Consider the following 23,709-nt stretch of genomic DNA (forward strand, 5'->3'; position numbering starts at 1 on the left):
GTCCACCTCTATATTACCTCAACCTATGCTCGATTCATTATTTTCTAAGTACCTTTCATTTTACTTGGATGTTTGTTTATTTACCATATCCGACCTTTATTTGAAAAGTATCAGAACCTTTGTACATCTTCATCTTAGCTTTCACACAATGTACAATGTTCACCTAGAGAGGGCTCTAGTCCACTGAGCAGTCATCAACCTAATAACAATTGAACAAGATAATATGGGGTTGATATCAATTTAAAAATCAGAGATGAAAATAATTCGGCCAGCAGACACAGTTTATGTATTTTAATCATTGTGAATTGGTTATAACAAAGTTTAAAGTACCCTTTATGCATGAAGTACCCATTATGTTCTTCAAAGTAGTCATGACTTGTTTGAAATTAGAATCAAGGAAATTAGAATTGTAAATGGTCTTCTGTTTATTTGCTTTCCAAGGAGAGCTTCTTATATTCCACCCCCCTTATCTTGATTTCTTGAATGTAAACAAGAATACTGGTGCTGATCACAATTTACTACTCATTAAAACTGCAAGAGTCAACCCAGAATATTCCACCATTGGACATTTGGGAATAAATTTTCCAATTTTCATTCAAATTTCAGCTGGTAGCAAGAATGGACTGTCCAAACAAATACCAGTCTACATAGGAATTTCTCTCGCCATTGTCCTCCTTGTCCTCATCTTCCTCTTCATCGCTATCTACCTAGTAACCAGGAGGAAAAGGGGGAATTCCCCTAGTTACACCACCACTTCTACCGGTAAGTAGATGATACAATCCTTTGATGCTGTGCAAAGATGATGAATGTTAGGGTACCAAGTAAAAAGAGAAGTTGTCAGTTATACTCCTAGATTGTGTAGACATGTTCCCTCTTTAGAGGGGATGAGACACCCCACCCCTTTATGTTCATGCTGAACCACCGCCCCACCCCTAAGTAAATTTCAAGTTTTGTTTTCAGTTTCTGATTGATTTATTAAGATTCAATTCAAAGATAAAATGCTTTCACAAACTAAGAAAAAACACAAGTATGAATTGTGTGGGGGAACTCCGTCTGTAAAATTCAGATGTCCCTGTTGATGATGTGTGCATGAATGGCAAAAGCATGTCAATTTATGTGAGAAAAAATTAAGTTTATAAAAGCAATCTTAGTAAGATGATTTTTGCATGACTTGTTAAAAAAAGCTTAACTGTTTACTTGCATGAGCCATAGAAGAAAAATGTTAACTGAAATTTTTTTGTCAATGTTAATAAATAATGATTATATGAAGAACAAAAGAAATTGATTTTTTTTCAAATTTCATTTTGACTTTTAGTCAATAGTTTTCAAAATGGCTGAATTCATGTTTGCTTGTGAAGAATACAAATTTTAAATTCTTGTATGCCCCTTGTTCTGTGACTGTGGATGTTTTTGCTCCATTATCTGTGGTGTATATCATGTATTTGCTAAATATTTGGAAGTTATTCAATGAGTGTCATTCATACACTCATGAATAAATCAAAATGTTCCATAATTGCAAAAAATTGAGACCTTCCAATGATGTACAAGTATAAAATCAGGTCTTTGTTTTAATGCATTTTAATGTAATTTTGCTGCTTGTATTTTTGTTTGCATGAGAATTTCAGTTTGCTTCTTTGTGTCTTCTTTCTCTTTGGTCTGTACGTTGCTTTCCCCCCGCTGCAATGGCTACCCCTTCATGAACAATACCTGCATTAACAGACGACTGTAACCTGGCTATGCTTACAGCACAACCACCAGACATCACCACGCAGACCATGCACTCATCTCTGAGATCCACCCACGTCAGCCTCCCGAACCACGATGAGAAGATACCCATGTCCGGGACACCAACCCATCCCCACCACCCTGACCTGACAGGAGGAAAGATCCCGCACCAGCTCACTGTCCAGTTCTCGCCGAAAAAGGGAGGTACTATCACACAGCTCGGATGCCTGGGGTCATCGGATATCTCGCAGTACTCGCTAACGAACGGATCGCTGCATTCACATCCGCACTCTCGGTCGCTGTCACCGACGAAGAGCCACACGTACGTCCCTCTTGTAGGTCCAGGACAGGACAAGCACATCTACGCCACGTTGAATCCTCCAGAGCCTCCGCAGGATCCTAGATACTGTCAGACGCGCTGCTACGGTGACATAGAGGACAATGATGGCTACATCATGGAGGAGGCAGATGAGAACTATATGCTGCAGGGACATTCTTCAGAGGAAAGTCTTGAACCTAAGTCTATGTGTGACTCTGATCCTGGTAGGACAATGATTAGCGGTGCTCTTGGGCTTCCAGTTCATTCTGATTATAGCATAGCAACGGGGCATGTCGGATCAAGAGGAGGAAGATTAGTACTACCGGATTCAGGTTTGTTCCTCTCTAGAATTCAGTCTTTGACAAGTACCTTGATAGATTTAACAACTACTGTGGATTCTTTTCAAAGCGGTTATAGATAAAATTGCTGACAACAGAAACTGAGATAGAAATTTTAATATTCTTAGATCGTGTATTATATAAAAGCCTGGGAGATATTTTTAATGTGCAAATCTTTTTGTTGTAATAATATATTCTTGTACTCCTTGACATTGAATTTTTTAACAATATTTTGTTATGAAAACACCTATATTCTTCAAAATTACTTGTATGCATCACAACATTCTTTTGTGGTTTTTTTTTCATTTAGGACCAGAGACACAGTTGGAGTTTACTTAGTGATATCTGAATTTTCCTTTTGATTACACATTGTTCTGGAAATTATTACGTAAAATATTTTTATAATTATCTTCATGTATTAGCTTTTATTGTAGCATCCCAAAATAAAATAAACATATTCAGCGATGTTATTATTTTGTTTGTTGTAGGTGTTAGTCTGATGATACCGGAAGGAGCCATAGCTCGCGGTCAAACTGTTGAAATCTACTTAGCCGTCTCACATGAACTCATGGACCGACCACACATAGAACACAATCAGACCTTACTCAGCCCGGTCATACTGTGTGGACCGCCCTCTGTAGTCCTTGCCAAGTCAGTTGTTCTAGTCTTACCACACTGTGCTCAGATGAGTAAGAATGATTGGAGGTTCTCTGTCATTGCCAGCAGTACACATCCAACAGATGATAAATGCTGGGAGGTAAGCATGAGCATCAGGGATGGATCCCGGTGGGTGTTTTCATAAAGCTGTTCATAAATTAAGAGCGACATTAAAGAATGACTGGTGATCCTTTCTTACGTGCTAAATGGACATTTAATGGTGAATATCATTTACCACAAGAAAGGATCACCAGTTCTTAACGTCACTCTTAATTTACTAAGAGCTTCATGAATCGGTCTCCTGGATTGAGCAAATAAAAAAAATCAGTGCCAATTTTTTTTTAAATATGGGTCTTTAAAAAAATGAGCATTTGAATAATGAATGATACAAATACAAATTTATGCTGTCAAAAGTTGTGGTACAGAAAATAGTGGGGGTATATGGTTAATGGGGCTTCTAAAGTCACCATCAGAACTTTTAAACTCTTTTGTTTCCCACTAAATAAATCAAGTTTCCTTACCCTTGACTTCAGACTATCCTCAAATGTTGTGTTCTAAAATTTTGAAATTTTATGACCTAATCCAGAAACAGACAACAGTCGGAGAGGAAACCATAAACCTTCAAGTCTTCTGTCAAGTAGATAGCCACCGATCTTGCATCGTTACGGATCAGCTAGGATGGTACGCCCTCAGTGGCGAGTCAAAGCCAGAGAGACAATCCGCAAAGAGGTTGAAACTATTAGCCTTTGGTCCAGCACTCCGTTCAACGTTAGATTATCATATCAAGGTTTACATCTCAGAAGATACCCCAGATGCATTAGAGGTAAGAATTTTAATCTTCTTTCCAATTTCAATTTCTTTTTTGTTTAGATTATTATCTTTTGACACAACCCCTAAAATGAACAGGTTTGATATTAAGACAAGAAAGGAATAATGCAAATAGTGCTTGATGAATTCTCAATATCGAAATAACTAAGCTTCAAGATTACTGAAGCGGCAGCAAGTTAAATCCTTATTGAGTAAATCTAAAGGAAATATGTGTGTCATTTTGGTATTCTTGCCTTGTATATGACATATTTAAAACATATAATCAAAATGTGGTGATATATTTTCAAAGACCATTTCATTGTTTTTCCATTATCAATATATCATCAATTATAGAGTGATAGAAATAATTTTGATGGATGAGGTAAACCATAAGAGTATAAAATTATTTGCCTTTTACATAAAAACTACAATATCTTCTGTGGACTCTTGATGTGAATGTAAATCCTTTTCATTTGGTACAAACATTTATTTAAATACCATCAATATGGCTCCTAATTTTACAGAGTAATGAAAAAATACTCCTTCATTATCATTTTAACAGCATATCTTGAATGTTGAGAGAAGACTAGGAGGGCAGCTTCTCCAAGGTAGCTGCCAATTTGATTACCATGACAACGGCAATAATCTTAGATTGGAGATCCAAAACATAGTCCCTGGTTGGCAATGCAAGCTGGCCAAGAACTGTCAAGTAAGTTATCTCAAACAAAATTTTATTTATTGCTCAGATAAGAGATATTATTGCTCAGATAAGAGATATTGTAAATAGATGTTATATATATTTTCAGATGTTTGAAGCTCATTTGTATTCACCACTTCCGCTAGGGTAGGGAGCAGGTTGAGTATCAATTCCACTAATCATTATGTGATATATTTTTAATCTTCTCTGTGAAAATTGATAGTTGGGGAATTAAAATTTGGTCTGATAAATGAATTAATGATGCAATTGTAAAGTTGCATGTTGTAAATTGGCAAGTGCTTATAATCGAGAAGTATCAAGGTTTTTACTAACCAATAGACCTGTCAAATGGAAAATTGATGATGAATTGGTTTGAAACAACTTTATGGAAATATTTAGTAAATTGATGCAAAATTTTCACATGTATCTACCCAAGATCAGCGATAATGGATCATTTTATCAGACTGCTTGAAACATCTATTCTTGCAATCATTTGAATAAAATCCATTATCCATAACTGGTAAGCATTAATTGCTGTAGCAAAAAATAATAATCTGTAGTTTTGAATAATGAGCTATTAATGATAGCTGGTAAGACATATTTAATGAAGTAGAATAGATATAAAACAACTATCTTTAGTGAGTCATTTTCAACGTTTCTTTTTCCCAAGGAGATTCCTTTCTACCATGTTTGGAGCGGGACCTCTAACACGTTACACTGTTCCTTTGCGTTGGCTAAGACGGAGCCGGGTATCGGACCAATCGGCTGCAGGATAGAGGTGACTCAGGGCACCTATACAACCAGTATGCAGGTCATGGAGAGGACCATAGATGGGGTAGGTAGTGGTTCATCTTTCTCTGATGTTGATTGGCTGAGAGGTACTGTTACTATGGTAACTGTCAGAGGTAGAGTGTCATATTCAGAAGATCGATGCATCGGCAGTATCTGGGTATTTTGAAAATAAAGCATTATTCTATGTAGAATACTTACATTAAAAATTATGCACTGAATAATTTCTTTTTTCTATGCAGCATGATGTTGTATGATATATTTAGAGCTTTTTGAATGTGGCCATCATTAAAGTTGATCATTTTTTTTATGGATAAAATTAAAATCCTTTAATTGGCAATGCAGTAAAATACAATATTCTCTACTTCTCCAGAGTTTGTATTGTGTCAATCTAAGCAAACTGTGGCCTCAAGCATTGCCTTGACCCCAACCCTGCCATCCTGTTGATTACTTCCCGAGGATCAGAGTTATAATAAATGCATTTTATGGTTGTTATTTGCTTTGAATTCTACCATCTTGGATCAATTATTCAAGATAAGTAATGTTATTAGACAAAGAGGCATCCCCCCTCCATTTCATCCACCTTAAAATACATTAGTTTCTCATATCCCTGATTAAAAGTGTCTTTTCTTATTTCATCCTTGTTTAGGTTTTAGTTGAGCAAGACTTGAGACTAAATGGTTACAGCCCAAACCACATGGTACCGCCTCAGAACGCCTTCCACCTGTCTAAACCAGTCAGAACCGCCTTGTGCCAATGCCTTGATATCCCCCAGCCCAAGGGTAATGACTGGAAACTTCTTGCAACCAAACTAGGTGTCGATGGGTAGGTTGATGATATCATGAAGATAATGTTAGTCATTCTTAAAATCCGTGTAAAGAAGTTGTAGGAAATGAAAGTATTGAAATTTTAACATGTAGATAAAATCTAGAATATTAAGTTATTATTGGAGGTTTGCAAGCTATTCCTTCAAAATCTGATACGTGATTTTAGGGGGATTTGTACAGCTTTTCCGCAGAAGATGATGCTTTAGTTAGTCATTATTCCTAATTTTCAATAACAAACTTCAGCTGTTTTTACTCTCATATAATCAGATTTACAATTATACATTCTTTAGATTTTTAAAAAGATACGAGTATGGGTGCCTGAAATGAATCTCAGTCACTTTCAATATTCATTTCAATGGCTGTGGCTTAATCCCACCGCTGCCACCATGTGACATCTTAGTCACTACCAACATTCATTTCCATGGTGTGGGTTTGAATTCTACCATGGACCATGTGACATCTTAGTCACTATCAACATTCATTTCAATGGTGTGGGTTTAAATCCTACCATGGACCATGTGACATCTTAGTCACTACCAACATTCATTTCAATGGTGTGGGTTTGAATCCTACCATGGACCATGTGACATCTTAGTCACTACCAACATTCATCTCAATGACATGGGTTTAAATCCCACCGCTGCCACCATTATATATCTTAGTTATTATTTGATGTTAGGAAGTCCTGAATAAAGACTTTGCAAACAGTGGTTTCCAGTTCCAAACTCTGTATGCTCTTTGGTATATTTTGCTGTATTGGAAGGGTGTCAGTAGCCCCCTCTTTTAGTAGAAACTACATAGTTTCATTTAGATCAGACTCATAAACACAATATTGTAATTTTCTTCTATCAGATATCTAAATTTCTTTGGCATCAAACCAAGTCCAACGGATCAAATCCTTGACATGTGGGAAGCCAGGGACAGTGAGGAGGGAGCCCTCATGAGGTTAGCAGGAGCATTCCAGGAGATGGGTAGACACGATGCCGTCACGATAGTCCAGAAACAGATGGCTGCATGGATGTGACGTCTACCGCCCTGTGATAGCAAAAGCGATCCAAACTTTTAACTGACACTCTCTAATTGGTGCTTACATGGCAATAGTCGTCTTTGTGAAGAGATGGATGTGTGGGGTGATGGAATGTTTTAGCAGCTATGAAGGTTTGGTCCCCTAATGGAACCAGGACCGTGCAGGGACCTGGTCCCAATTTGGACCCGGAATTGCACTCATGACACAGCCTAATAGAAAGAGGATTCAGCAGAACACACCATGCTAGTATAAACACCTCTGTATGACCTACTTGAGACAGATAAGACCTGTGATGAACAGTGATTTGAAAAATCTTTTCATAGTCTTTGGCAATTCTGAGGTGGTCTCATACCCTGAAGCACTGCAAGGTCTTCAGTTAGTATGCTGGTTTAGCATTGGTATCCTTCTACATGATTCAAATCCGAGTCTTTCCCAAGACGTTGCACGCATAAGGAAGGAATCATTTGTCAGCTCGCCTGCATATAGTCGCTCACTGAATGCACAATTCATTTCAATACTGCCTGCTTGCTTGTATAACTAATTCACAAACATATTTTCATGCTACAGAAGGTCACATGTGACCGAAACATTTTGACTGTGAGAAAAGGGTGATGACTGAATAAGCCTCACCCCTCAAGTATATTAATTCTTTGTTTGGGATAGGTAACTTATTTACAATATGAAGTACTTTTTATATTAGCGATTCAATTCAATTAATCATTTCAATCTACCAACAGATACCATTTGTGTATTTATTACATAACTAAATTTGGAAGCAATGTCAATGTATGGAATATTCTGATTGGTTAATAAGGATATTAACAGAATAATCAATAAGTTCATTTTATGGTAAAGCAATGTTGGAAATCAAATGTGTGTGCATTCAAGGAAATAGGTTGAATTTATTGCTATCTTTAACCTTTCAAAGGTCAAGTGTTTATGACAAGAAACGTGTCCAGATTGTTTTTAAGGAAAGGTTTTTGACAGGTAATTTCATGAGAATCCACTATTGGAATTTAAAATTGTTTTGCTGCAATCATTGAGGATCTTATATAAATATATGAAAAGAATCAGCTATCGTATTCTTTGAATGTATATATTCTGTGGAAAGAATATAACGTGTTGGCCTATTATGTAATACAGGGTTTTAGCCTGGTCATGCTTTTATATCATGTTATTCTTGTCAATGAGATAATAAAGATAATGAATCCAATCCAGTTTGAATTTGTGCATCCACTGAAATCATATGGAACATTCACTTACCAAACTGGTAAACTTTACCGGTTTCAACTGGTTCCATTCAGTTTGAGATACTGTTTCCATTAGCTGTGGGTGCAATTGAAAATTCCCCATCATGAATGCTTTATATCAATCTTAAATCATGACGTTAGAACTTGTAACCTTAAAACAACTCCATAATTATCAATTCCATTTATGCAAATGTACCTTTCTAGGTTGTTTTTTATTTTGTAATTAGATCGAGTGCTGCACAATTTTTTCGTCATGACTTGCAGATAGATGAATGATTGTTCATATAATTGCAAGCCATTGTTGGTGACCATAAGTCCTCTTGGGGTGTTGCTGTACATATTTTGTTTTTGTAATGTGATTTGCCCACTAAGAAAAAAAATGTGCACTTTTTAGATTGTTGTTTTGTTGCATAATTTATGTTTGCACCAAGTGTATGCTTTTTATTGTTCAAAGATATGTTAATATATTCAGAAATTATGTTTGCAGATATGGTAACAGCTTATTCACCAAATAGGAACACAATTTTTGCTATTAAAAATGGCTATGCCTTCAGCACTAATGTAGCATGATACGTTTGAGAGCTATGATTGATATTTGTTATGATAAACCCAGATCATCGAGGTATTTTGGGGAGCATAGCAAAGACTAACACAACATACTTAATTGGGTATCTTATGAGCAGTCACAAAGTCTGTCATCCCTGAATATAAAGTATCTCCAACTGTTAATTCATACGGACAGCTGCTGGAGTCTTCTAAATGTTTTGTATATTGCTTTTTCCTCATTTCTTTTGCCACATGCAAAAGCTGCTCACTTTAGCCTTATGATACATAGGATTATTTTCATTGTTTCATCACTTTTCTCTTGGTAATGATTTAAAGAAATGCACATAGCCATCAGCAATGTATTTTATCTGTGGCCTATAGATACAAGGGATGAATGTCAAAAGATAACCAGGGTCACGTAGCACAAATCTTAGCAGTTGATCATATGCTTGATTTTTACGATTGATTTTACGTACATTGTAGTCAATGCAATCACTCGAAAAAGATTTGTTCTGTAATTAATTGACAAGCTTTGTTTTCTGTAGCCCAGGTCATGAGAGTTCTCTTTTTTCCTGAATATGTGATTTCTATCTCTTCCAAAATGGAGAAGTTTGTGATTAGGTTGTTAACATGTTCTTATTTGTTGAGTTGGGTCTTTACTTTTGTTTTACTGGCTTGAGAAGTCATCTATGCAATGATTTTGGGGGCAAAATCGGCCGACATGAGCAACATTGTGATTCGATTGTGAGCATGATTCCATAACTGTGTAAATTGTGAAATATGTAAATGAATATGTACAAATATAATATACCTATCACTTTGATGAACAAATATTGTAAAAAAGAAATAATAGAATCTTGTGAAGAGAAAGAAAAAAGGAAAAGATGTTATGATTGCAAATATTTATAACTCTTCTATTTGTGATTATAAATGGTGGTGGGGCTTGTGATGATGATTATGAATGTACCCACTTTAATACATGTTAAATATGATTATAGATTTATATCACTTTGGGGTTTAAGTTGGTAATTTGTGTGTTCAACCCCCATAAGCTGATCCTATTTATGAATGGTGAGGATATTTTTTATAAAATGATAGATATCGGGCACGGGAAATGGTGTATATTTCGCTTCTATCTCTGTGCATATATACATATGTGTGTTTCCTCCATATATATATATATATCTGTCATGATATGATATAAGATCAGTCTTAGTGTCTTTTTTCCTTTGTAAAAGATGTATCCTTCTGCATCTACCACATGTGATACATGTTCTTAGTTAAGAGTAGAAGGTTTCATGCTACTAAGAACCAGAATGCACACTTTACATTTTTTTTACTATTTTTTAATAGCACAAATTTTTAGGAATTACTTTTGAAAAGATGGTTCACCAATATTTATACTCCCATAAACATGAAACCTGTTAATTTCATTTTTTTATCTTAAGGAAATATTTATTTTGTATAATGAAAAAAAATATTTCAGATTATAAGACTTGGGTTTGAATATAATTCTATTTCTATATTTCAAATAATGTTAGTTTTACATATATTTATCAAAGTGGAAAAGAATATAAGAATTTGAAGTGTATGTGTACACTCGTTTATTGCCTGGCAAAAGGGCATTCCAATGAGATATGCCCTTTAAGATTTAGTAACATAGAGGCATAATTCCCCCAAAGTACGAAAACCTCACAGAAATTGAGAGTATTATTAGCTCAAATTTGCACATTAAAAAAAATATATATGTGTGCAAATTTTGCAAATCAGCCATCCTAAAATATACTGATTTGGGATATGTCTATTAGTTTATGACAAATAAAATCAAATCCATTCATCTCATAATGGAAACGATAGGGATGGAAATGTAATTTTTTCAATAGGGGGCGTTCGTACTCATTATAAGGACAGCTGCAATTAATAGAATGACATTCACTTGTCATGCATTATACTATGCATTCATTTGGAATAAAAGTGTGTCCTGTGAAGTGAGAGACAGGTTTTATGTTTCCTTGTAGTTAACGTCCTTTTGTCCTCACATTGTCCAGTCACTAGTATTAGATAGTGATATAATAATCAAACTCCAAAGAAACCAAAGTACTTTTCCTAATCAGTACTTACATCCTTCCTCTTTATGATGTCAGTAGTTTGACAAAAGGAAGCAAGTACATATTAGCAGAAATTTTTTTTTTTTTGCATCTACATTGTATAAATTGATCATTTCTTCCAGGCAAAATTTCAAAGAAAGACGCATATAGTTCTTTTCCAAAAAAAAAATTTTGATACACGCTTCCTTTTGTTAGAGTTGATCTTCTTACCATCTATGATATTCAAATTTGGAGAGAAACAAATGTTTTGGGTGATTTTGTTGGGGTAGTGAATAGATCAATTTAATGTATTTCCAAATCTAAACCTGGTTGATCGCTCATTGTAAGGTTGGCTACACTTATGCACCAGCTCCGTACCTATTGTCTTCTGGTTTTATGTTTTTACTACAAATACTATGCATGATTTTTTCAATAGCAAATTCCGGTCTTTGCCGTTTTGCATAGGATACATTCATGACTGTTGTAATCATAGATTTTCTGAAAAACTGATTCTTTGATAATGAAAGTTAAAAAAAAACCTTCATTTTCCTATTGATGATTTATAGAATGAATAGCATGGCACATATTGATATCCGTATGTGTAGCTCATGTTGCAAATACCATCTATCATCCTGTTAGTGTGGTAGCAGAAAATGTCATCTTTACTGGTTGATCAATAGCTTTACTCTTTTTCTTGATTTTCTATGTACAAATAATTCTTTACCAGATCCAAAGTTTTTTTTTTGTAACAGTAGCCACTCACCATTTCCTCCTGATTATTTCATAGAAGGTTAGGCAACAGTTGGTTTGAGTTATAATCTGCTTTTTCAATACAATATGCTCTTCTTTGACAATTGTGTGTTTCAAAACTGTTATTTGCATTTTTGTTTGTTTTACTTTTCTTACTTTTTGCTTTTTGTTTGCCCTTTTTACAGAGAAAATGCAGAATAGAACTATCAAGTGGGCTAGATTGAATAGGCCTGATAATTGTTAAGAGACAGCAATCATAATGATTTTGATGAAGATAAATTTTGCCTGTAAGATGAAATACAATGAATATAGACCAATCAAATAATGAGCAAGTTTTTTTTTCTGTATAGTGACAATATTCCTGTAACTTCTTAAGGTTTTCATGGCGTAGGTTTCACAATACACCATGTATCTGTCTTGGGCAAATGTTGGTCATAAAAAGGACCACCCAACTCGACAAGTGTGTTCTTGTCGTCTACAGGAGAATGAGCAAAGTTTGTACCCTGTTAAGGTGCTGTATGCTCTAAAAATTAGATAAAGAGCTTCCCGACCACTGCTGGCGACCCTTTCCAATCTCTCACATTCTCTTTTTTTGGGGGGTGGCGAGGGGAGACATTCTTCCTCACTCTTCCCATCTATTTTCCTTCTATCTCTGTTTTTCTCTGCCTTTTTCCCTTTTCCTTTCTCATTTGTTGCTGTTAATGTTGTCCAAAAAGAAAAGAACAAATTAAGAGGGTGGGGATATGTCATTTATTTGGTACAGATAAAGACAATTCTATCTACTAAATCTAGAATCTGCATCAAATACATTCCCAGTTTTTGTTTTTAAATAAATGTCTATACAATATTCATTAGGCATACATTATAACCCCTCCATTTTCGTTTAATACATTGTCCAGTTGTTTTGTTTTTTTTTTGTTATTTCAAAAGAAATGGTACAGAACATATACAATGTGATTTTCACTTATGATTTTTTTTGTTATTTTGTTGTCAAATTCTGACAAAATGTTGTCTAAAGAAGACTAATCTAATTAGATAATTATTGAATCATTACAAATATATGGAGGAGATTGGAGATAAGATAAATAACACTGTTATTGTATAGAGAGGAGTTTGATGTTTGTATGAATTATTAATAAAACTATGTTTCACTTGTAATATCATTTGTGAATTGTTTTTGTATATTGTTTTATGTGTTGAGATATGTGCAGAATACTGTATAGAGATCAGATCTTACAGTAGGCATGAGAGGTTTATGTGTACATGGCGTATGAGATTTTGTTTGTGGTAGGGGGCATGGCTGATCCCCATATATATTTTCTAACAGGAGGGGGCAAAAAGGGGCTCAATTTTTCTTATAAAATATTTCTGACAAGCTCCAAATGGAAAAAATCCTGTCATTTTTATGACAATCATCCCTTTCCTCCCCCACCTGCAGTAGGGAACCCACATTTTTACATATTTTTTAATTCTTTTAAAAACGACCCCTCCCCCTGAATCCAACATTGATTGGGAGAAAATTGGACTTAGTTGTGATTTTTATAAGAGAACTAATTAAGAGAGATCACGAACTCACCTCTCTTACGACCATGCCCTTTTTCAAGATAAGCGACGCGATCACGCCCTCGATCGTCTTGTCATGATGACGTCAATCTGATCTTTCTTTCTAATACCACCTCCCCCGGTCACCTCAGCATTTTTGTGGAATCATTCCCCCGTAATTTTCAGTCAACCTCAGTAAATGTATCTTCCATCTTGGGGCGACGCCCCTACCCTGGCACACCCATCTTCATCATGTAATGAATCACCTCTCGCCTTCTCACTATTCGTCACTTTCACCCTCGCCACCATTGTTCCCTTTCTTTCCCCTCGCCACCACACGTCACACCAACACCAATACCACCAACACCACCACCAGTCTGCAAAGCTCCACCACGCCCTCGAACCCCTGTGGGTCTATACCATCCCTTGTCTCTGCCAACCGTCTCGATCATGACGAGTCTCATTTTCCATTCTTCCGTCGACCATGTTCACCTTGGATCGATACCGCTGGAGCGTTTACCTCCGCGCGGGACAAAATAAAACTTGGGGAAATTTTCATCGATTCGTTACAATACCCCTCAATCACCCCACACAAAGCCAACTTTGTTGCAGGTCTTTTAATCTCCCATCCTCCTTTCTTTCAAACCTCATGTATTGATTTTAATTGTATGGGATTTCGAAATGTTATTGATGCGCTGTCGAGGGGTAGAGCCAGGCAACGCAATACACACGAGTCGGTTGTGGTCGGTTCTTTTATTGATATATTTTCACCTGGGTTTTGATGAGTACCGTTGTATTCCAGTTTAGAATACTTAAGACTAATCCCTGATACATCATCTGTGGGAATGATTCTCTTGGATCTTTGCCGATCTTCGTTTCTTCCTTCATGTCCATTGGTCATCATTTCGTTTGTCAATCGTGGCATCATTCTAGCACGATTGCAGTTCTAGCCCCTATCTTCAATAATATTAATATTTTACCGATCAATTTGGAACTTGAATGTGCTCTGGAAGTCATCAGCTCAGACTAGGGATCTCACATTCATCGGTGTCTTTGCTTGGATGAAAAGTTATTACCCCCAAACGATCGATATTAGGGCAATCTGGTGATATATTTAAGTTAGTTTGCCTTTATCGGTTAGGAAGTTAGGACGTGCCTTGTGGACTTACGAAATGAAATCATCATCAAGCTCTAGATTCAGTAGTTCGTACTTGTTATTTCGCCAAAACCGAGGACTCTTCAGAAGAACTGTATGATTTTGAGTGTCAAATAAATTCTCTTCATAATTGGGAATAAGTTCACATGAATATGATATGATCTGCACTAGACGAATCTTCCCATGCTCATATGAGAACACAGACCAGTACACGATGAGAACTCTCAGTCAACATCATCAGATTTGAGATATAATCTATGAATTTTTCGCCAAATGAAGTTTGAACACAAACAAGGATTTTGGCTGATTTCCTCAAAATAATCCCCGTTCTGCTGCTACGTTGAATGGAGACGCGTCTTTGTGGCAAATGTGAAAACATTCTAGACGTAAAGCGATTTATTTGCAGTTAAAGATCAACCTTCCTAAGGAAACCAAGTGTGAACTATTGAGCCCAAGAAGATGGAAGATACTTGACTGACATAATCTGCTCCAGGCAAAACTGGGTCCAGAGCTTATCAAGTGCAATCTTAATATTTATTGTAAGTATAATTATGACGTCCCTGTTTTCATGGTAGAGTTTAAACGCATTCATCGTAATCATTTCCTTAAAAACAACTAGATTTAGTAAGTTGTTTTCTGAAAAAGATCCCCATCAATTTGAACATTAACTTTCCCAAAAACAAAACATAAAAAAGAGATTTTTCAAATGCACAAAAATAAATCATTAATGAAACCTACATGAATTCAAGCCATTATAATTTTTTTCATAAAAAACCCATCACCTTCGCCTCTTCAGTCATATATTTCATATCCTAACAACAAATCTCAGCCCTGGACCCTACCTACCCCCCCCCCACCTCCCTAAAATGCTATTTTTTGTGTGTTAAGAAGTTTTTATCTGTCAACATCTTCAATCCCTATACAAAATAGAATACATACGTCAAACGAAATATCATCTTTTTACAAAGTAATACATAAATACATTGAGAACTCATATATTTAACACTTTACTTTTTTCTTGAGTGCTACAAAAAAATCTAATAAATTCAACGTACTCAAATACTTTTTCCAGTGCCAAATATTCACAACATATAAAGAGATTTTCCAAATACATAAAACTAAAACATTAATTAAGCCTAGTCGAATTGAAGCATTTAACAATATTTCCATAGAAACCCCTTCGGCCTCATTAATCAAATATTTCTTATTCTAACAACAGAGTCTCGGCCATGGACCATAGCATTAGTGATCGATCTCATGATGCTTAAACTTTCTCGTTTTTCGTCCGATTTTTCTCAAACTTTCTTTGATCTCATTCTTTGATTAATTCTGTTTCCACGCAAGCCCATGCACTTATTCCAAAGGTTTCATTCCCCTTTAAGAATGGTATCAAGAATTGTATTAGATTTGCAAGATATCAAAGTTTGTTACAGTTATACAGAAATCGTGGTGCATTCTGAGTAAAAATAAATAATATAACGTAAAATAGATATATAAAGATGATAATGACTCTGAAATTTAAATCTGAGGCGGCCTTCCGATATGCTTCAGTCACGCAGTCGGACCAGACCAACACCACTCTCCAAACGTATATATATTTCTCTTTGAACAATAGTTCTTCAATTATCTCTTATTTCCATCAGTAGGCAATTTATTATAACACTATTGTTTATACCAACAATTTCAACTTCAAGTAAAACTATATATAAGTTCATACGCATTGGTTTATCATGTCTCCAAATTTTACTGGAATATTAATTGGTTATGGGACATTTCTTTCAAAAAATATTACTTTCAATGTTAGTGCGGTTATGATTTACGTCAAATATTTCACTGTTTATGTTTATATATTATGTTTTTACTTTGTAAATCTTTCTCAATTCAGCCACTGGCTGCGATGAAATGATAATAAAACCTTCAATTCAATTCAATTCAATGCAACTTTAAAATCATCTCTACATGATTCTATTCTATATCATGAACATGTTCCTGTTCCATTCACAGACAATTATCATAGATCAAGATGAGATATAGATACATGTCACATTTTCGACCTTTTATCTATCAAACCATAGAAATATTCTAAACGTGATTTTTGCCCCTTGATCAATTAAAGAAGTCTGGTCAGATTTATTCATTGAATACATTTTCGACATTCTAAAATGATATCTTCGTTTTTAATAAAATGCAGCCATGGCGTCCCCCGTTAAACGTTAGGAACCCCATAAACAAGGCTTTGATATGAATAGATGAACGATACCGGCTTCCCCGAAAAAAACATCCTTCCATTTGAAAAGGAGTCTGGGGACTTTTTTGTTAACGCCAGAAATGATTCTTATGTATTTCAACTGTAGACAATTCATGCGTGGAGTATTATTATGATTGTATTGTTCAGATTCGAACACGTTGTATCCCCACGATGCTAACTCGAAGTTATAATCTTGATAACAATATAATGTCACCTTTGACTGCTTGACATGCCTCCTACCCTGATTTAGAATGCTTTTTCATTGGCATTTACAAACGTAGGAAGCATGCATTGAAAGGAAGTAACACAAATAAATTATTCGTTTTATAAATGCTAAACTTTTGTCTCTGTTTGGAAGCAATATTATTAGCAAGATGAGAAAAAACTTTCCTTTGCCCTTTAGATATTTGCCTAACTATACTGCACGTTGAACATCAGCTAAATTATATTAAGCTTAAATGACTGGCTGTTTCTATTTTTTTATTAGTTGTCTACATTAATGCTTTGCAAAGTTGGTGTTGCTGCGAGGATGAACCTATTTTGTTTTTGCAAACCTATTGGTTTTAAGATTTGCCCTTTAGATATAAGATTTAAGATTAGTTAAAATCACTGCATGCCATTAAATTAACTTCTATCAATTTCAGTTGGACTCGTTTCATTTGCAACTAAATAATGAGTTGATAGTTAAAAACTTTCATTCAATTATTTCACAAACCCTTGTTTTTTCAATTACAGAATATACCAAAGATCAGCCATGTCTGCGTCCGTCGACTCCCAGACGTACTACAAGAATCGCCTTGACAAGTTCAAATCCCGGTCGAACAGGATCTTCAACCGGGCTCAGAACCTAAACCGAACATTGGACCGGCAGCTGGAAGCGTCAGTCAAGAGCCTGGCGACCAACCGTGACGTCAATATCCGTCGTGACCAGGAGAAGATCTGGATGGTGACGGGAGCTGGACTTCATCCACCGAAATACTCCAGTGCCAAGGAAGATGTGCCTTCGTATCTTCAAAAGCAAGCGCATGCGACTTTGCCAACCCCGCAAGAACTCAGCTCGCTTTTACCAAACAAGAAGGCAAAGGAGAGGACTCAATCGGCGGGAAATTATAGACAGCTCTCCAAGAGACGGCTATCGTCCATGAAGTCAATGGATTTGAATATCATCCATTACCGTAAAACATTGGAGAGCATGCGGGAAAAGGAAATACTACCGCTTTATGAGATTATCCAGGGGAACGAAGGTGGTGATGACGTCGATGGTGATGTGGGTGTTGGTGGTGTTGAGCAGAAGGAAGCACTACCTAATGGGTCACTGTCTGTGAGTACCCCTTACATACGACCAAATACGGCGATACCTTCATCATCAAGCAGTAGACTTAGTCAGCCAGAACGACCAAAGACATCGATACCTGACGCAGCCAGACGCAAGAGACGCGAGTCCGTTCCAAATGCAACGGCCTTAATGATTGAACAAGCGCAGGATCCAAAAAACAAAGTCCTAAGGACAAACTTCCTGGACATGTACAAGACGCAAATGGCAAAGCACCAGCGAAGAATGTCCGCTATCAAAGATAAACGCTCGCCGAAGGCTACAGCAATTACAGAAGACCCGAGCGAAAGACCTCGTACCGCTGGCCCGACGATCGCAGAGGAGGACGAAGAGGACGAAAGAAGCCAAAGCCCAGGGTTCATGTCGGATACGTCTGCTTCCAATCGCCGGAAAAGTCTGCGGCAGAGGCTCAGGCGAACCAGCTTGGCCGCCGTTTCTGGCATGAACACTTTGCATAAAGAGGTCAAAAGCTTCCAAAGCTTCCGGAAGTTCAAGAAGGAGAGCCTCAACGTCCTGGAGAATGATATACCAAGCATTGAGGACCTTGAAGAAGGAGAGTTGTTCGATGAGATGCGGAAGTGTAGGTACATCCGATGGGGCGAAGATGAGGAGATGGTCGAGAAGTTAAATGAAGACCAACCCCTCACCAATCACTTAAAGAGGTTATCTATTGATACTACGAAGAGACCGAAAAGATTCCTTAAGAAACTAAATGAACAACACGAGCCTGGATCTTGATTGAAATCGGGATATGAAGTCTTTGAATAATTTTACTTATACTAAAACAATTCTTTGCATCAGGGGTGGATACAGGATTTCAGAACGGGGAGAGGACACATGATATTTTATTAGAAAACAAATTTACAAAAACACAAGAACGGGTCTATTTCCATCCACACCAAAATAGTGGTTGAGGGCACATGTGAGGGCTGCACTGTACACTAAAGGGCACTATTTTTGGTAAAAAGGATGGTTATGCTGACGAATATTCTAGATTTTTTTGTGTATGTTAGCGTTGTTGGCTGGTAATTGAAACTTTGAAGGACGACGATGTGCCAAGAGATACAATTTTCTAAAAATTGTTTTATCCTTTTAGTTCCTGAATCAAATTTGCTCTCGTGAACGGTCTGAAACTGTCTTTCAAAGTACAAGCAATATTGCACAACGATGCCCATGGAGGTACACTGTGGCAGGAATGAAGGGGGGTGGATAGGGGCAGGGGCTTGACTTACCCACTCCCTCCCCTGGATCGCCAAGAGCTTCCCCATACATATCTTCGTAAAATGTGCACAAAATCCTTTAAAGGTCAAGTCCACCCAAGAAAATACTGACTTGAATAAATACAGAAAAATCAAACTCGCATAATGATGAAAATTTCACCAAAACCGGATGAAAAGTAAAAAGTTTCGCTTATTTTTCACAAAACAGTGATATGCACAACGAGGTGAGTCCGTCGATGATATCCATCTCTCACTATTTCTTTTGTGTTTTATTATTTGAATTATACAATATTTCATTTTTTAAAAATAGATTTGACAATATGGACCACCTTGACTGAACCATATAGTATCAAACAATGCTAATTCCGCATGTTCAGGGAGGAATTAATTGTGGTATCACTTGACAATGAGGATAAAATTTGAATATTTCATATAATAAAATAAAAAAAGAAATAGTTAGTGGATGACATCATAGTCTCCTCATTTGCATACCACCCGTAATGTGCATATAACTGTCTTGTGAAATTAAGCTAAACTTTAAAATGTCATAATTTTCTTACTTTACATCCGATTTTGATGAAATTTTTAGTGTTATGCTTGTTGGATTTTTCTCTTTTCATTCAAATCAACTTTTTGTTGGGGTGGACTTGTCCTTTATAATATTATATTATTGGTAGGCTTCGGCGTTTCGCTCCGTCGCTATCATGGTGGTTTAGAATGGGCCTATTTTACATTATCTCCTAAGGAGATCCCCCTCCTCATTCCTGTGGATGGTATTTTCAAAACTGTCAGTTTCCTCATAACTCTCTTCCTCAGTCCCTCATAGTAGCATACTAAGAACTAAGGGATCTTGAACAGATCAGTAACGGTTTCACGGGCCTAATCACTAGTGGCAGGCCATAGATATTCATTCGAGCCAACCCATTGCTATTTTTTTTATTTTGATATGGCTGATTGACAAAGTGTATGCATATGATTGTCCATCTAACACTGATTCTATTTTTGGTAATTACTGAACTTCCTTTTCCCAAATTGGGAAGAAATATCACCAATTTTGGACTATATTTTGACTGGCGGAAGGATTAGGGCTATTTTGCTGTTTGAGGTGATGAATCTGTTCCCCCGACGATGTCTTCAAACACGCCAATTTATTTTTAAAATGAGCCGGTCGAGGGACCCTTTTCTGGTCAGATATGGATTGCCAGATATAAATCCTATCCACTGGTAGTAAACATTCGACCCCCGAATTTCATCCTTATTTTTTATGAATTTTTTAAAGTGCCAATTTAACACGAGTCTATGGGGGAATGAATTAGGCCTGTGAGACCTAACGTAGCCAAGTGGACATGATCTGACTCTTGATGGCGCTATGCAGAAATCTACCCAGAGAATAAAAATAATGTAACGAAGATAATAAGAGATTTTCTATTCTTATCTGATTGTAATCGCATGTTATGCTAATTGTGAATAAAATTCATATTGAATTTCAGTTCTGTAGTATTAATATTGTTGTTGTTTTACTTTCTACACACATTGATTTTCTAATTTTATTTTGATGGGAAATAATTTTCGTTTCATAGAGCTACACGTCTTCTCATAATTATTCCAAATTTCCGAGCTATTGGATGGCCTTTCACATTAGAATTCCATCTTTCACTTTGTATAACTCCATGTATATCAAGTATGTCTTCTTTCAACCCCCCCCCCCCTCTCTCTCTCTCTCACCTCAGCTTCTTACTTTCTTAGTCGCTCAGTCTTTCTTGTTTTTCTGCTCAGCAATCTCTCTTTTCTCTTTCTTCTGTACCCTCACCTCTCTATCCCTGTGTCTTTCCCTCTCTTTTTCTCTCTGCCACTTGTCATTTTGTTATCCTTGTCCTGATTATTCACTAAATCACACAAATTAATCCCAATGACACAATTTCATGAAATATATTAAGTGAAGATGTATTTATTAAAACATGTAACTTAACCACATGTTATGTTACTATATGTTATATTTACAACATCTGATGCCAAATAGTGTTTGAACACATATAGACATAAAATTAGTAGATGGAGTACATTATAGATATTTTTAAATAGAATAATACATGATATCCACGCATAAGGGAATAGCTATATTACTCGTGAAACTGAATACTTATATAAAATTTAAAAAGGTCAATTTATAAATACTTGATTACTGATTAATTTTTAAACAAATATTTGACAAAGAATCAGTTAATGAATACTGAATCAATACAAATTGACAGGGGTTATATTACACACAACCTTACAAAATAATGGGATAACAGTGAGAATAGGCACACTCAAGACGTTTCTCCTGTGATTGCTTTCCTACGAATTCTTCACATGTGAAGAAAAAATCATGAGAAAGCTTCTTTGGAACACATTAGATGTTAATTCGTACTTTACAATTCACCATGATTTAGAATAAAATTTGGCTTGCCATATTCGATTTGAAAACAGATACTGTCTGGATGTACACATATTCCATATAGCTCATTGTAAAATACCATACATGTACATACTGTAATGACTAACTGAAATATGGAAAGCCAAATGTGATTCTCAAGCATTTTAATCATAGTTAAAAGTTAAGCAATAGAGATAAAGATTTACATTATCATCCAGACCTTTGTTGTACTGCAAAGTACATATATATTGTATTTTCCCACCATATGATTGAGATTTTTCAAAATCCAATATCCTCTTTTAAACTGAGAACTTTGATAAAGTGAGAGGCATGAAGATATTCTTTTTTGGATCTTTTTTCAAACTTGATTTTCCAGGCATTCATCAAGTCTTGCTTAACTTTACAAGCAGCATTATGGCTTTAAAAGTTATTTACAAATGATATCAAAGTTCCATGATGTGAATGAGATTAAGTAATAAATAAACATGTGTTCCAAAATCTTCTGCAAAATAATCTTCGCCATGATCAATAATATATTCAAGCTTGTGACAGGTGAAATTAATTTCAAAGTCGAGATAAATAAATAACCTATGTACAAAAATTTATGATAAATTCACCAATAGATGGTTTCAATATTCATCTCTGAAAACATAATATACATTCTCCTAGAAATCATGAATAAAGCTCGGGTGGGCATAGCCAGAGGAGAGTTGGATCTCAGAATCACCCCCTCCCTTTTGTAATAAGATAAGACACACGACACCGACCAAATTTCATCCTAGGTGTTCAAAGCATCAAAGATGGCACTTCACATATTGTAATGTACATGTACACAACACATTATTTAGGAAACATAAAACACCATACTCTTTTCTATCAAGAACCAGACACAATTGAAATGATCTCTTGTTTGCCACTTCATACATGATGATTCATGAGATTGAAATTTTCAAATTTACAATTTACAAATAATCAAAAACCCTATTGTCATCTTTGATAATAGGCTAATGTAAGTTTTCAAAGCTTCAAATTGAAAAGTGTCATCTATATAGCATCATTCAAAGCAGACCAGGGTCCTGTTTCATAAAGCACAATTTCTGTAGAAAATTTACTTTCAGCCAATCAGATTGAGGGATTCAGTAACTTTTAACTGTTATTTCAAATCTGTTATTATAACAGGTTTTATGAAACGGGGCCCAGATTCGACTTGGATCTCTGATGTCTGGATGCTCTTTCCAAATTCTCAACATGTGTTTAATAGTAGTTATCAGATAGAATGGGGAATGCACTTAGCTTACCGTATGAAAAGGTAGTAACCCCCCCCCCCTTCTAATACTCCTTCACCCTTAATTTACCTACCTCACAATACTCGTTCTACCCCCCCCCCCCCCTCCCCGCCAGCCTAAGTATTCAGGCTGGAGATGGAATCACAATCTAATTAATTAATATATCTGCAATTGTACTTATGTCCTTTAATTGTATGCAAAGAGAAGCACAGTGAATTTTCAAGAAAACAATGAATGCATGAATATACAGCATAGCTAGAAAATATTTTGAACAAACATGCATAAAAGATGTTGACGTTGCTGGCTGTCCATAGTTGTGATTGATCGGATCAATCGCAACTCTTTGTAAGATGGGCCCCTGGCCTACATCAAAAGTTTATTTGACCACGATGTTGTCTACTCAACAATATAGATATTTCTAGTTCAATTGATATGCCACAGACAAGTATTCAGTCACTCCACAGGTGCTACTTGAGGCTCCAGCCCTGATGATATTGTTTATAATAGACTCTGTTTCATACCTCATCAATACACAAATAATAAATTATTTCAAAATAATTTGACATTTGACGCATCTGACAATTTTTTCTAGGAGAAAAAAAAATATCAATACTATTTAACTATTGTTTTCAGAGACTCAACAATATTCATCCTGGAAACTTTAACCACATGACATATTACAAGATTTA

General features: G+C 35.9%; 2 protein-coding genes across 2 annotated transcripts in view; both read left to right on the forward strand.

The window, feature by feature from the left end:
• Positions 1-8,474, forward strand: part of LOC121432237 (netrin receptor UNC5C-like) — a 44,051-nt gene extending 35,577 nt beyond the window's left edge. Inside the window, exons 8-15 of the mRNA XM_041630089.1 lie at positions 607-762; positions 1,720-2,376; positions 2,871-3,139; positions 3,626-3,862; positions 4,409-4,555; positions 5,214-5,378; positions 5,982-6,157; positions 7,012-8,474. Of these exons, the coding sequence (XP_041486023.1) occupies positions 607-762; positions 1,720-2,376; positions 2,871-3,139; positions 3,626-3,862; positions 4,409-4,555; positions 5,214-5,378; positions 5,982-6,157; positions 7,012-7,183 (1,979 nt within the window). The 3' untranslated portion in view covers positions 7,184-8,474. The remainder of the gene's footprint in view (positions 1-606; positions 763-1,719; positions 2,377-2,870; positions 3,140-3,625; positions 3,863-4,408; positions 4,556-5,213; positions 5,379-5,981; positions 6,158-7,011) is intronic.
• A 6,382-nt stretch (positions 8,475-14,856) lies between these two features.
• On the forward strand, positions 14,857-19,469 carry LOC121432255. Its single transcript, XM_041630114.1, has 2 exons — positions 14,857-15,056; positions 17,501-19,469. Exon 2 carries the CDS (start codon positions 17,520-17,522, stop codon positions 18,834-18,836), a length of 1,317 nt encoding a protein of 438 aa, XP_041486048.1. The 5' UTR covers positions 14,857-15,056; positions 17,501-17,519; the 3' UTR covers positions 18,837-19,469.
• Positions 19,470-23,709: the final 4,240 nt, after the last annotated feature.

Source organism: Lytechinus variegatus, chromosome 18 (assembly GCF_018143015.1).
Source record: "Lytechinus variegatus isolate NC3 chromosome 18, Lvar_3.0, whole genome shotgun sequence".
NCBI lineage: Eukaryota > Metazoa > Echinodermata > Echinoidea > Temnopleuroida > Toxopneustidae > Lytechinus > Lytechinus variegatus.